Source organism: Triturus cristatus, chromosome 9 (genome assembly GCF_964204655.1).
Source record: "Triturus cristatus chromosome 9, aTriCri1.1, whole genome shotgun sequence".
NCBI classification, from domain to species: Eukaryota; Metazoa; Chordata; class Amphibia; order Caudata; family Salamandridae; genus Triturus; species Triturus cristatus.
In genome coordinates, this window is record NC_140592.1 from 788,360,547 (window position 1) to 788,376,367 (window position 15,821).

Genomic DNA, 15,821 nt, shown 5'->3' on the forward strand with positions numbered 1-15,821 from the left:
ACGAGGCGTTTAGGAAGCTCATTATTTCACCTCAGAGGGCGCCGAGGCGCAGGGCTGCCTGCCTGCCTCGCGGGGGAAGCTCCCGGAGCATGCGGGGCTGGGGTTACACACCGGCTACGGCCATTCTCACCCGCACCGGCACTCACACTTAGGGACGCAGGCTGGATTTAAACAGAAAAATAAACGAGGTGTTTTAAAATAAACCCTACTTCCCGGGGCTGCATATTTCGTGCGGAAAGTGCATCAGGCACCTAACGTAGCTTGGGTGAGGGCGAAATTGTCTAAAACAGCTTAAAGATTTATTATGTCAGAAAAAAATATGTTTACTTTTATACACGTGCCTTGGCGCAGGGAACCATATATATACATATAGAGAGAGAGAGAACGAAAGAAAGAGAGAGAGAGAGAGAGAATTAAAATCCGGGGACTGGCACAATTTCGCACCCTAAATTAAGAACAATTCGCCCAACGGTCTTATCCAGCTCTTTGCAAGAAACAAGCTTCTTATTCGATTTGGATACATTGTCCAAATCAAGGAGGCTAGAAATATTTAACGAGCTTAGATGCAAAATTAACCATCATCCCTTTTGTGACAAAGACACTTCCAGAGCTCCCTGTACGAAATTACATTTTATTGCAGTGTTGAGATGTAAATGTGCGCCATTTTCAACAGATTTAATTTGAGAATGCTGCGAGACGGTTTCGGGTAAAATGAAAAACAGCTCCAGAATCCCTTCCTCCGTCTACAGAATTACAAGTCTTTCAGATCTGATATCGTTCTACAATGACATTTATTTTCACATTCGGAAAAACATAACCATGCTATTTCCGTAACAAACGAAAGGGCTCGGTTCTGCCCGCATTTTGCGGAAGAGCATCTTCTAAGTAGGCTCGAATAGTTCGTAAATTGAAAGAAAAAGGAGTTAACCGCGGATATGGAAGTTCATTCACAAATCGGTGTTTTTCCAGAAATTTCCCCAACACAGAAAGTGCCGCCCCATTTGTTTCAGGCTTGTGCGTGCTCGAGATCAAACCGGGCACCCTATTCTTTATTTTGTAGGAGTTTTTTTAACAATTACTGGGCAAACCTGCTTCAAGCGAACTGCGGAAGTATAAACTTCGCCACCGAAAGCGAACTTTTCTCCATTATTTTAGTTCGCGAACAGAGGCAATAGGTAATTGCGGTTTGCTGCAATCCTGCTTTTTGATTGGCGCTTTGAAACAGGGATGTCTTCATAAATAAGGATAAAAATACAGTGAATTGGAGGCTGCTTTGTAGTTCCTTGGGGGAGTTCGAAGAAGCCCCTACGGAGGACGAGCTCGAGCAGTGCTGCCTGTCCTCGCGGGCGAGCTCCTCGCAGAAGTCATGGCGGCCTCTAAGCGCATTATTCGAATTTCTCCAGTCTGCTATCGGACAGTGCATGTTCTCTATACATTAAGTTCCAGGAGTGGAGCAGTGCAGAAGCCCCCAGTCCTGCTATGTACACGAGGGTCTTTAATTAGTCTCTGTGCCGACTCGGGCCCCCCTAGGAGCCCAGGTCCACCAGGCTGGAGGTGAGCGGCCCGAGCAGGGAGTCCTGCAGCTGGTGGGGGTGGCCCTGCAGGCCGTGCCCGCCGCCCATGGAGTAGCCTTGGGCCCCCGGGTGTCCGAGGCCGCCCTGCAGTAGCAGTACCGACGCCTGGTCCGGGCTCTGCGGGGGCGAGAAGTCCTCCTCCGAGCTCGACATCAGCGACTTGCCTCCGTCCAGGGGGGACAGCTGGTTCTGCTTGTTGCCGGCGCCGTTGTTGTTTTCAGTGTTCTCCCTAGGCAAAGAAAAAGAACAATTTAATTTACAGTTATTTGAGTTCATCTTGTGCATTCAAAATGATGTATATCCTTTGACAAAATATTATCTGAACACTTAATATTAAAATGAAAATTATGATAAACTGATAATAAATAGCTTCTTATACAACGATTAATAGTAATAATAATAACATTATAATAATAAAAAAGAATTATTATTATAATTCTCAGATTATATAATTTACTGTTCACCTTACTTTAATGGTGTCTATTAAAACAAATATATAACAGTATATCACAGCGCCCTTATATTATTTAAAAGCAAAGAAGTCAGGAGTTTCACTATTGCGGGTTTTCTACGGATTACAACAAGTGGTATCTGTGAAAATGGAAATCTGTGGGGCTGAGACATGGTCAGTAATGCGGCCAAGTGACTGACGCTATCCGGCCTTCCAGAGGTACTGTCAAAAGCCAAATATGTATGTGTGTGTGTGTGTATATATATACACACACACACATCCGTACATTTATACATTCACACATTCACACACCCACACACACACACACTCCCTCTGTCTGTGGTCGAAAGCTACTCTATAGTTCTGTTTAACTTGATTACATTGAGATTTCTTTGTGAAAGGGATTTTTAGATTTGCAAATAGCTTTGGGGCAGCTGTAAAATGTAAACGTGTTTGTACACGTATGCGCTGTGAGTGCAAGTGTGTTTAAATAAACATTGAGCGAGACATAGTCATATATGCCATGTCTAAGACCCCCTACTCCTTGGAATCACCCCCCAATCCCCCATATTCACTTTTTAATCTATGTTGGTCTGCAGAGAAGAAGAACCCACGAAGAATACCGAGCGCGGTGAAACATGGCGTCCTCTTCGTGAAACACCCTTTTTACAGAAATCCGGTTTTAATTAAGAACATTCCGGTCGCCGTGTGAGATATGGTGGGAGGGCGGGATGAATTGGGGCAGCTGGCAATTGTGACACCAAATAATTTTAAAACCGTAATGACTGCGGTGAAGGCGGCCCGTGACACACGCTGCAAACGCTTCCAGCCGGGAGCCCCTGCAGCTGTTTAAATAGCCCAGTTAAACCTTTTCGCTAAACGTGCAGTAATTGCGGCACTCGCTGTGTTTACATGTACATAGCCACATAATCACTGCCCTGACAGCGGAATCTGCAGACACAGCATCATTGTCTGTACGTGCGCTGTACGCATACGCTGGCGCACGTACGTTTTCACACAAGTCTACGCACACACGTAGGAGCGCACGCGCCCACACATGCAACGCGCTGCCCGTACGGCCCCCTCAGGGTGTACACGTAGAGTGTCCACAGAGTCAGGATACACGTATACCTGGTAAATGTCCAACGGCCTGTATGTATATGTACATATAGTGCATGGCTGGTGTGGCGAGTCTTGTTAGTACGCATTATAGAACAAATGTTATTATGTTTGTTGTGTGACTAGTGTTCTTTCACTTGCACTCTTTGCATGGCTTATATTCTTTATATTCTCTGCTTAGTGTCTTTATAGGTCTTGGTTTGACAGCGCAGCAGTTAAAGACCTGTTGCTAACAATACACTTAGCTTGTCCTGTAGATCTGTTCCTTTCAACACTGGCTTTCTTTGAGCAGTCTCTCACAACCATTAGCTTAGGACATTGTCAATCATTTCTTCCCAGGCCTAGTGGAACATTCATCTTTCACTCTATGCTAATAGTTGTTGGGCTGTATCCTTCCTCCTACACTGAGTGCTTGCATTGAACTGCACCAGTGACTAATTTGCCAATACAGCAGTTCTGTATTTTATTGTAATTGCAGGTGTATAGCGCTTACTACCTCTGCCCACTTGCCTTTAATATGCTTGTTCTCCAGTCTTTAGCTTATTGAAGCCCAGATCAGTTGGATTTGCCCATACTTGTTTTTGTGTCAGTTATTATCCTTTGTGAGATGATTTGAGACCATTAACCGAAAGGTCAACACATTTTTTTTTCAGTCCCCATGTTGCCTGATCACTGACATTTGCCATTAAACTTTGAAGAATAGCTCCTGTTCTGGTTGGTTTGCTTGGAAGTTGTGTGGAGCAGTGTTTGCAGTCCCTGCTGGTTGTGTTTCTGAAGAGCATTTCTGGAATACTCTGCAGCACCGTTCTGTTTTCAGAACGTTTCTATATTTGATGGTGTTGGTCACCCTAATGGTGGAGAGCTTTTTTGCTTCTCATCTTTGGGCCTTGCATCAACTTTGCTTAGTCCTCTTATGGTCACCACTTGTGTATTTAGCTTTGGTCTACACTTTGACCTTCCTTGAGCATTGAACAGAATCATTCTTATGTCTGGATAGTTGTAGGTTAAATGGACAAAGAATGGGCAAACCAGTATCCAGCAAAGCCAGATCCAGGCCAGTTTTTCAACTGCTTGGAAAGTCACCAGGGTCGGACTGGGACAGAAAATAGGCCCTGGCATCAAAATAAAAGGGGGCCAATTAGTGAATTATATAGCTAAAAAGGTGACCCATGTTTCAAAATTAGGAGAGTTTTGAACTAATAAAGACACGCTGTATAAGTATTTTTCAAGATATGGAATTAAGAATGTGGGTGAGCTTGCTGTAGACAATGTTTGTTTTAATGTCAGGGAAGTCAACAGTAAAACCTGGCCCAGCAGACCATGAACCAAGCCCACAAAGAGCCAGAAACACAGTCCACACACTGACCTGTAGGAACAGCCCATTCACTGCCTCATTGCCCTACAGGCAAGGTCATTGGAATTATATGGCAGGGGAGGAATAAATTATTTGGCAAGGTTGAGTACATTGTGTGTCAAGAAAACAAATTATGCACCATTATGTGGCACATTTTATGGTTGTATTACTTCGTTATTTTGTCATTTTTAAACTTGTTAACACTGTCTGGGCATTAGTTGCACCACATTAGTACCAGTTTAACACCCAAGTATAATAATAAACTACAGAAAGGTAACCAGTCAACCCTTGTAAAGGACCTTCCACCGTGCGGCAACACGTGTCACTGCATTTTTACTAACTTTTGAACCATTTGAGCTAGAAACTATTTTTTTGTTCAACTCTGCAGATTATGCAGTAGATGATGGATTATGTGGCAAATTAACAAATTTACAATTATGCTAAAATCGATACGGCCACACATTCGCGTAATTCCAGTGACCCTGCCTATAGACCAGTCCGACCCAGAAAGTTACCCCAAGACTACATAAGGTGCTGTAAATCCATATCAGTGACTGGTTGTGTGCTTCATAAATACTGATAACATAACATAGTCACTTAAGATAAGCACGCATACACTTTATTTAAATAGAACTCACTGACATAGTCAAACGTTATCCTGAAAAACTGTCCTGGATGCGTCCCACCATTGGATAGCTTTGGAACAGACACAGGACTTGCACTCCGCCATCAGTCTAGATACTGGTGCCCTAAGGAGTGCATATAAGTAGGTTCTCTCTGGGGTAGGTTAGTGTTCAATAGAGGTCTTAAAAACTGTGGCAATGAGGTAACCCTTCAATATCTACTCTCGCTCATCTGTTACCAGAGATGCTCAACAGATTGGGAGTGAGTGGCGGAGCAGATGCCACGAGAACAGGATAACAGATAGAGTTTAAGGATTCAATGTTTTAGATGAATCGTGCAACATGCAATTGATCCTATAAAACATGCACTTCAGCACTTTAAGATGTTTTTGATGTAGCTGTAGCTTATCACATGAAGAAATAACGTTACTTGTGATTGGCCTACATTAAATGTTAGCATTCTGTCCCTGTCTGCAAAACATTTGGATATGGGGTTTTACCCAACTTAGCTGGTTTACTGCTTGTGAAAATGCACCACCCAATAGATGCATTGTGCTTGGTCTCGCTGACTTTGTACATCGGGAACATCATATTTAGGCCTGGGCTATATTTTCATTACGTTTCCGTAATTTCTGGCATTTCACATGTTGCATGGAATTCTGAAAATTATGCAAGAAGGACATATCGCTTAATTTCAAGTTTGTTTGGGTAAAAATCCTATTATGGAAGCATTGGAACAACGCAAATGAACAGTGGATGAGCAAATGAATGAGTGGCTGTTGTTCGCACCGCTTGTATTTTGTGTGCCTTTTTTTAGAGTAAAATGTGTCATGCCCAAAATGGATTCAAGGACACATTAGTCAGTAAAAGATGGCGCTAAATGCATTTCATATAATTTCACATCATTTCATGTAATTTGTCCAAAATGTTGTATAATTACTCTAAAGGAATTTATGCTGGTTTCACAACATGCCGTTTTTATATGTGTTATATTGGCCGTCTGGTGGCAGAATAAAGATGGAGTAAATTTTGAGAGATACAAAGAAAAAATATATATCATATTCTGGACCCTTCTTTCTGCTAGTTTGGCTGCATTTTGTGGGCCTCTAATAAGCTATCATTGCCAATATGATGGGAGGCAATTGGTACCTCTAGTCTAAGTGAAGTTTCACTGAACATAAACATTTAGCATGTATACATGGATCTGTGGGTTGGTATTTGTAAAGTGCAGACCTAGATGATAAGAGACAGAAAATTGTACAAGGAAGGGGATCAGAGATAATTTGAGATCAGATGAGGTTGGAAGGAAAATGAATGTGTTTCTTTTGTGTGGACGGTGGAAGAGAGAGACAGAAAGGCTCCACATAGAAATGTGTCCTCAACTCTTATCTGAACTGCGGTGGAATAGGGAAGGGCAAGCTGGTTGTGTGTTCTAGGTATGTGAGATATGTAACACAGACCTAGCTACAAATTAATGGATAGCTGTAGAAGAGGTAGGTGTAAAATACAGATAAGTGTGTGTGTGGGTATAGTGTCACTGATGTAAGGGATCAGATGTGGGGAGAAGGAGTACTGGCTGGACGGGATCTTGCTCCACATTTTGTGTGGTAAGAACTAAAGAAAGCTCATCAATTTCAGAATATCTTCAAATGTATTGTCTCACAACCATTTATTTACATTACATTGTCATAGCTTTGGGGTCCAGCAACTGCACAGCTGCTTTGGCAGAATTGTATGGCCAGCTCTAGTAGCTTAAAATAATACATTGTTCTTGCTTTCTGTGGTCTGTAGAGCCTCAGTTCCCATTGCTGCCTGGTGTGGAGGTGTTGAGAGCATGCTTACAGGCATCTTGAGAGTTGAGTAAATGCCCTAAGGACAGCAGTCCTTAGGTGTCCGGGTGCCTGGACTAGCCAAGAGTGGTCAGTGGGTGTCAGACTACCTGGCTTGGCAGTCTTGGCTTCCTTCAAGCAGGAGATAGCTGCATACTATTTGCGTTTGTGAGTGAAGGCATGTCTGGCCACCTTACTGTGGGACTAGATACAAGCTGTTTTACTGACTGAAAGGTGGTATTTGTCATTTAGTGCTTATGTTCCTTTGTAGTGAGAATGCTGCATGATTGCTCTCTGGACTAAGGGTGCAGGGTCCCAGCTTAGTGGTTGGCTTGCAGTTGGTGTTCGTTTTTGGATTGTGATACCCGTGCTTGCCTGTGCAGTGTGGACTCTTGCAGTCTTAGTTGTGTGCTGTTGTTACCCAATGCAGCTGTGCTATTGGGTGCTTTCTAACATGCTCCCTTGTTGCGTGGAGCTGTGTGGTATCAAGGATAGGGCTGCCTGGTGTACAGTCTCTTTCCCCTGTATTTTGAACATTAGGTGTATGCTGTGTGGGATAAGCACGAGTGGTTCATGCCCCCTTTCCTGGGTGGGGGGGCTGCATCTGTCTGGAGTAGAGGCACTAGGTGCACATTGCCTTGTTATCCTGTGGTTAGTGCTGTGGGTGGGTGCTGTGCGCTTTGTGGGTCTCTGCACCTTCTGTCAGTCTTTCCTGCTATGGTGCAAAAGAATCAGTGTCTGCCATAGTGTGGGATGTATGGCACAAAACATACAGTTCCTATGCAATGTTTGCACTGGGGGAGTATAGCTGCTTTTTAGGCAGCTGCCTTCTGGAGCTGGTAGCAGTCTCTTTTCTGTGTAGTTTTGTATTTATAGTGCAGCACACGTATAGTAACCTTTTCCCCCAGAAGCCCTATAGATAGTCACAGAGATGCTGCATGGGGCTATGGCAGTTAAACGGTGAAAGGCAGTGTATTAAAATGTTCATTTTTTTATTTCAGTGTAGACAGGGGCGCAGCTCCAGGGTTGAGGGTGTTTGGGGTGTTACACCCCCTTAATAAATGTATTCTCTAATAAATAGTTGGGAACAGGTGCTACCGGTTGGGTATGGTGAGGTGTCTTGTCAGATTTCACCTGGGATTTTTACAAACACAGACAAAAGCACATACGCACTCTCGTTTCTGCCTTGAAGGTCTTAAAACATGTTATTTTACAAAATGATGGGCTTTAATTAGCCCTAACAATCCGCACTCATATCTCCCCTTCCACTTCCTCATAAGCCCCCTCATGCCAATCTTCCCATAGGATATATTTTAATATGATATGCCAGCGTGATTGTAGGAAAATCGAAAGTTCACACAGCCCCAGTCTTACTGACCGAGCCACGCTCCCGAGTACAGATCTGCGTGCACCTGAAAGCCTGCCTGGGATCTGTCTTCCCATAAGATCTGTAAGGTCGGGCAGCCACTCCCTCTCCAGGAAGGTGGGCAAAGGGTGTTGTTTGCCTCTCACCACCTCATCCACCCTACCTCCGGATCTCTCTTCCAAGCCTTCAGCCCTGTCTCTGTCTCCTGTCACAGAGACAGGGCCGGCCTAACCTAACAACACAGGAGGAAGTGTCCACTCAGCCGGGACGCTGATTTCAAACCATTAAAGGTGCTGACAGCCCAGCCCGGCCAAGCATACAGAAAGGGCTGAAAAGATCATTAAAGTATCGTTTCAACAGTCCTGTGGGAGGCCTGCTCAAATAACTGCTCGAGCTGTACTCTCAACCCCGTGTGTGAGGCTGGGGAGTCCAGCAAGTCCTCAAAATGTCTGACTTTTTCTCAAGTGACACATTTATACAGCGCCCTTGTGACAGATACGTTTCTGCTGTGGCTTGTGCACTTTTCATATATTTTTCCTCTAAGCTGTACATTTTTTGCAGCGAAAGAAAACAATCGAATTAATACAGCTGTGCTAGGGACATCTATAACTCCTGTTGATGCTTGGGTTGAATAAGCTGATCTGATTGACTGGAAAATCAACATATACGAACTAGGGTTACTTTTTTCTCCAAGTTGTACTGTGTTTATTGTGCCTTCACTTCAAACAAAAGCTTCTCCCGAATTGCCAGAAAACATGCACTAGATTTGCTAATATAGGCAACAGTTCCCTGCAGACTGTTAACTAGTGTGGAACCATAAGGGCAAAATTCAGGGAAATGTGTAGAGCCGGGACAAAAACACAGTCCCCTCTGGCCCCTCATATTTATTTATGTCTTTATTGACCAGTAGTTCATGTGCCTTTGTGTCGCATTATGCCCACTTCACAGCGCTACGGTGGGCTCAATAATGGTATGGCCTTCCCATGGTCCCCTAAGGTCAAAAACTGCAAGGCTGGTCGTTTTGTTGTCAGGTCTGGTCATTTCTTCAAAGACAGGCCTATTTACATTTCATTCTTATACTCAGTCTGGCCCGAAGTACACTAAGAACATTAACTGAGTGTCAGAACATAACCTTATTCACAGAATGATGTCAGTAAGCACATATGCAGGCTGACTGCTGTGGCAGTCTGACCAGCCAGTAGTGAATAAACACTTATAAAGCCACTTTCTTACCATTAACCCCAGTCACAGGACAGGACACCCAGAGAGCACCCAACTGATTGCTAAAGTTACAGGTCAATTAATTAAACAATCTGTAATGCCAACAGCGAATACCACATGCAGAATTAGTGGGTCATTAACACTGCCCGAGTCAACCCCTAGCCATGGGCTCCCTGGCAGTACCTCTCCTCGGGCATAGGCTGTGGAGTAATTGTTTGTATTCACAGGCCATCTGGTAGTCCTTAGGTCTAGGAATGAGCAGTAACTCAATCATATATAAATATATACATGGGCAACATGTACAGCTAACATGTGCTAATTTGATGCACATACCTCGGGCTGGGTGCAGAGCTCAAAGTACAGGGGCCTACAAGTTTCCTTGGGGCCCGTCACCGTCTCTGTCGAATGGCGGTTTTGTCAAATGGTTGCCTGGTCTTAATTCTACCTAATGCCTGTATCTTCCACCCCCTACATTTCTCGATTATCTCGCTCATAAGGGTGCTTTTTTTCCCTCTGCCGTCTCCCTATCTCACACTTTCCCAACTTTCGCTTCTGCCTTCCTTCTCCCTCTTCAGCTTTCCTCTCTTTTGCTCTGGTGTAAAGTCTGATGATACAACAGAGGTTCTGGGCCCAAAAAAAGAGTGAGTTTGCTGACCACCGGCACCACCCGTACAAATTGACCACTAGAAGGGTGTCTGGAAATGTGTTCATAATAGTGGTCTCCTCGACTCCCTGCAGGGACTCAATGTGGTGGCGAAAGCACACTTTAAGTCCATTTGTGAGAGTCACTGAGTGGTCTATGGTGTCAGAAGAACCGTCCGGGAGCAAAAATGGACAGTTCATCCCCCCTACAAGTGTTTGTTCTTTGTCTCATTTAGCCTTCCTCACTGCAGCTACAACAAGGAGATAGATGTTAGGAGTTTGCACCACAATGTGATTGATTTGATTTGGCTTGATTTAGACACTGCATCCCTCTTTAGACCTTGGACCAAAACGGAAAAATCACCCAAGTGACACAAAGAGCAACAATTCATGTGTCAGGATGCAGACAGGATGACTGTTGTCCACAAGCACCTTTAACACGTTTAAGATGCTACTATCTGCACTTACGGCTTTGAGTCAGAATATGCTTATTAAACTATAAGAAGAAAAATAAAGTAACCACAATACCAACAAAAGAAGACTTAGAAATGTATTCCCTGAAGCTGGCTGCAGAGTGTTGGCATCACACTCTGGTTAAACTGAAATTATTGTTTGTAAAGTGCAGCATTTGCCACCCAATAGATTCTTGCTTTTAGAGTGTAAATTGTTGCCCTGAATCTGAATATTTCTAGAAAATGTGAAATTCCTAAACTGGCTAGTACAGAAAATTTGGAAAAAATCTTTGGCAAACGCTTGTTCCTTTTAGGATCTTAGGGTTGCAAAAACAAAACTATGAAGCAAAATCTAACTTCTTCCTTATATAATATGATGAAACCCTGTTCCTCCTTAGTTTACATGCTTTTTTGTGTATCTTTTATCGGTCTTACACTAAATTCATTAGAAATGAATAAGTATCCCTCTATTTAAAATGGTTATCAAATCACCAGCTGAGAATCCAAGTGCTTAAATTTCAACAAAGCATAAATCCTTTGTTTTCTATTCCTGGTATGATGTCACAGGTTATGACCAATGAAGGACATTGTTTTTGCACTGTTACTTGCAAATGTTCATATGGATATACTGATGGACAGTTTGATGTTTTTCATTTTGCACCAGGACATTGTAAGGCTATTGTTTATAAAATATTATGTTTTGTCTGGAGTAACTGCAATGAGTATTTCGGTCAATTTATGATTTGTAGATGTGGCACATGGCTTCGCCCAATTTTTAACTTCTGTGAAAAAGTTTTGCTTTGTTTTTATATAATTTTATGATTTGTATTGGTGATGTGAGTGGAGATTTGCATTTTGTTTAGAAGACTTTCATTATCTAACTAAAGTTTTAATGACTGACCTTTTTACTTACATTTTTTATTTACACTTTAAACGGGGGCTGTCTTTCTGGTAAAATGGCCAAAAATGCATGGGGGTTCCAGGCTGTCTCTCAAAGTAGCTGCCCCTTTTATTGAAACAGTGTTTAAGAGCTATATCTTGAGTGGGTACCACTTAGTTGGGTAACAATAAACATCTGTTATTTCAGTGCTGAGAGGTCAAGACTTGGGTGAACATGCGCTTTACAAATACAGGTTATGTTATCTTATTTTGTTTGTCGCCACTTAATGGTCAGAAATGCGCTTTGTTATGCACCATGGTTTTTAAAGAGATAACATATTAATGTAAATGATGCTCTGTTTTTCTTAGCCAGTACAGAACGTCATAGTGTTAATTTCTGATTGTATACATATTTGTGTGAATTTTAACAAGTAATGAAATTACGAATTTTTACATTTTTGACTGTTTCGTTAAACTACTGATAACAATTAATAAAAATAATTTATTTTAATTTGAGAGGCTGTTGGGGAGAGAGATTGGTTCAGTGCTAGCTTCCACTTGTGATGTAGTTTCCACTAACTCCGGGAGATAACTTCAAATTGTTTTCGTTTCGAAGCAATCTTAAAAACTCGAAATTCTCTCGCCATCTCTAAACTTGCGGCCCAGCAGCAGTACAATATGCATAAACCTGTGCACACGCTGCCACGCACTGCTCATGGTAATAATGAGACGTTTTGTTTTTACGTAGCACTTCGAACCATACTTCTGCCGTTTCTAAGCACTGCACAAAATAAATGTTACTATTACCCAAGTTATGGTATTGAACTGACCTCAGAAGGATGGTAAGCAGAGCCTGTTTCGTCAGGGTTACACATTAAGACCTGAAGATCACCCATTTGCAAGCAAAGGTTCAATGTCCTCCTTTGGCGAGGCACACACTGTTGAACTGCACACTAAACTCATGCACATACTGATGTGCAGAACCTAAACTCACCCACAGACTGCAAAGATATTAATTGACATGATCATCTTGGGTACCTGTGCCTTTATTCAGCGCTTGCTGGCTTACATTTAGGACCTTCGAAGCAATTTAAAGACCAGATGATATGACATAGAGATGATATAGATAATACTTGCCCTTACTCACAGAATACAACACGTGTCGGTATCGATAATACTTGCCCTTACTCACAGAATACAACATGTGTCGGTATAGATAATACTTGCCCTTACTCACAGAATACAACACGTGTCAGTATAGATAATACTTGTCCTTACTCACAGATTACATGTGGATTTACACCAAAATACTGCATTACTACGACAATATGTAACCTAGTATGTGGATTGCCGGCCTAGTACCTAACCTCATAAGTGGATCATTAGGCCTAGTACCTAACCTCAAATGTGGACCACTAGGCCTAGTACCTAGCCTCATGTGTGGACCAATAAAACTAGCATCTAACCTCAAGTGCGAACCACAAGGCCTGATACCTAACCTCATGTGTGGACTAGTATGTCTAGTGCCTACCCTCATGTGCTTTCCACTAGGCCAGAGTGCCCGAAGCTATGCAAAGATGGCTTGGTTAATACATAACCACTGCACAGGCAGCCAGGCAAGTCCCTAACCTCACGCAAAATCAATAGGACCAATTCTTAGCCCTATTCTCCTATCCAGAACTTACTGAGGTGCTCAGAACAATTGGGCAATGTCTACATGTACTCTAGGGTTGTCCAGATAGAACCAAAGTTCATGAACTTGTGCTCACACCCTAAAAAGGCAAGTTTTATGCACAGACTGTTCGACCAATGCCTGGGCTTGTTGAAACGCTAGACTGGCAAAGCTCTCTTAGACACTGCCAGATCGGTGCCCAACCACAGCAACAATTTTCGAGGTCTGTACTTAGTTTCATATAAAAAAAAAACACCAGAGCAATAACACTGCAAAAAAGCTCGGGCCTGGTTTCGGATGTTGTAAAGACTCATGCCGACTCTCACTCACGGGCTGGCAAAGGTGAGTACCAAGCGGGCAACACAGCTAAATAAAACTTTCCAGGGCAGCCGTAAAAAGGGCGCACAGACTTAGAGGGCGCCGCGGGTTTGTGCACTGACAGGAAGGCCATAGAACATGCTTCTGGGACATCTGTCAAACTTACTACAAACAGAGATGGCCGGTTCGATATTAAAGTGTGCCATCCGTGTAGTGAATATGATGACACAGGTAGGCAGAATGGCAGAAGGCCTTTAAAGCGCACAGGCAGGAAGCCAATTAGGAGTGTGCCCTGTGCAGAGCGTTCTTACAGCTGGTCGGTGCCTTGGTACACTGTGTAACATTGATTCCCTACGAGAGAGGCACCGGAACCGGCTCTGGAGAGCTCGTGGGGTGCTGACCAGCTACCACTAGACTTGGACACACTGTTGGCAACAGAGGAGGTGTCTGACTGCCCAGTGGGTTGTCTCCTGCTCATGGTGGTCTTTTCGTTTCCGTGGTGCCACATCTAACCTGGTGGTCCCTCCAGGTCCCTTCCTGCACTGTTGGGCTTTTCGGCAGAGGTGGCACTATCCTGCCATCTCAGCCACATGCAGCCCTGTGCTCCTCCGCACATACCCTTGCTGGCCCTAATTGTCTCCTACTGACTTGACAGTCACTGTCACTTCGCATTGCTCTGCGTTTGCGTGGAACCCCCTCCTGATCTGTGGTTCACAAGTAGGCCTATCACTCATATGTGGGTATTCCAGACCTCCTCCTGCCCTGGTGGCCTCACCTGATCTGTGGTCCACTGGAGTCCTTCTTGTCCTGTGACCCACTGGAGGCCTCTACCTGACCAGTGGTCCACCGGAGGCCTCCCATGAAGTGTGGCACATTAGAAACCTTTTGCTGCCCTGTGCTCCACTGAAAACCCTGTGCTGCCCCGTGGTTCTCTGGAGGCCCACTCCTGCCCGGGAAGACCCTAGCGGCCCTCGCTTCCAAGCGATGTCCTCCCCTCACTTTGCGTCCTCACCTTTCCTTCGCCTCCGCCGCCCGGTCCCGCTGGCGCCGGTTTTTGAACCAGTTGCTGACCTGGGTGGTGGTGAGCCCGGTGGCCTCGGCCAGCTCCCGCTTTTCCCGCGGGGATGGGTAGGGGTTGTGCGCGTACCACTCGCGCAGCACGCCGCGGGACTTCTCCTTGAAGCAGTAACTGGTCTCCTCTCCGTCCCAGATGGTGCGCGGCAGCGGGAACTTCCTGCGCACCCGGTACTTGCCCACGGCGCCCAGGGGTCGGCCCCGCAGCTTCTCGGCCTCCACGTAGTGCGCCTTGAGCCAGAGTTGCTGCAGCTTGGGGTGGTTGTGCGGCGAGAAGGGGTGCGCCTCCAGGATCTTGTAGAGCTCGCGGAAGTTTCCCCGGTGGAAGGCCACCACCGCCTTGGCCTTCAGCACCGACTCGTTCTTGTGCAGGTGGTCGCAGGCGGGCAGCGACCACAGGAAGCGGCCCAGGCGCTCCAGGTTCCCTCCTTGCTGCAGCACCTCGCACACGCAGGCCACCTGCTCCTGGGTGAAGCCGAAGGAGGGAAGCATGGACATGGCGCCGGAGGAGGGGGTTTGCGCCACGAGAATGAAAGTAGAGCCGGCGGGTGGGTGCCCTCGCTGGGTAGCGGCTGCCTTGTGTCCGGAGAGCTCTGGTCAGGAGAGCGGAGACTGTGCGCACAGAGGCAGGCAAGGAGCGCAGGACAGGAGGCAATGCGCCCTGGGCAGAGTTCGCCAAGAGGAGGCTCCAAGTCCAATGAGTTCTAGGCAGGGGCAGCCTCTGTGCCAGGGGTACTCTGGGCAAGATGAAGGGTGACTAAGGGGAAACGGGGGGGGTCTGTGGCACAGGGACCAGAGGACATAGAAGGGTGGCAGTGCGCTCAGGGAGCAGTGGTCACAGGGAGTGCGCCCTGGGCACAGTTCGGCATCGGCAGGGCGGTTTAAGTCCAAGCAGTAATCCAACTGGGAGGTTGCCCACCCGGTGACCAGTGGGGGCGCCGGTGGAACGGGGGAGGCTGGCGCCCGGGATCTTCTGTCCCGCCCGGGGAGCACAGGCAGCAGCAGCGGGACGTCTCCAGTACAGTTTGTTTCCGTCTCTAACTCAGACTGCCTTAAAGCTGCACTCGAGGCCGCCCTACCATTGGCTACGCACGCTCCGGGGGAGGGGGCCCGGCAGAGGGCAGCAGAGCAAGGCCAGAGGAGGGCTCCTGCTGCCGGGGAGGCGTGAGAGAGTCTGTCGGCCCCTGGGCTGGGAGAGCAGACGTCAGGGGCCTGCAACATGAGCCCCTTCTCCGGTGTCACCCGAG

At 45.6% G+C, this 15,821-nt stretch overlaps 1 protein-coding gene across 1 annotated transcript; it reads right to left on the reverse strand.

Annotated features, from left to right (window-relative positions):
* Positions 1-615: 615 nt before the first annotated feature.
* SIX1 (SIX homeobox 1) lies at positions 616-15,750 on the reverse strand. Its single transcript, XM_085626173.1, has 2 exons — positions 14,513-15,750; positions 616-1,803 (listed from the first exon to the last, which is right to left on the reverse strand). Exons 1-2 carry the CDS (start codon positions 15,070-15,072, stop codon positions 1,527-1,529), a joined length of 837 nt encoding a protein of 278 aa, XP_085482299.1. The 5' UTR covers positions 15,073-15,750; the 3' UTR covers positions 616-1,526.
* Between the last annotated feature and the right edge of the window lie 71 nt (positions 15,751-15,821).

Excerpts from the sequence above, each read along its gene's own strand:
- SIX1 (XM_085626173.1), bottom strand. The coding sequence starts at position 15,072 with ATGTCCATGCTTCCCTCCTTCGGCTTCACCCAGGAGCAGGTGGCCTGC. Across the intron at positions 1,804-14,512 it reads GCGGCGGAGGCGAAGGAAAG|GGAGAACACTGAAAACAACA; the intron begins GTGAGGACGCAA and ends TTCTTTGCCTAG.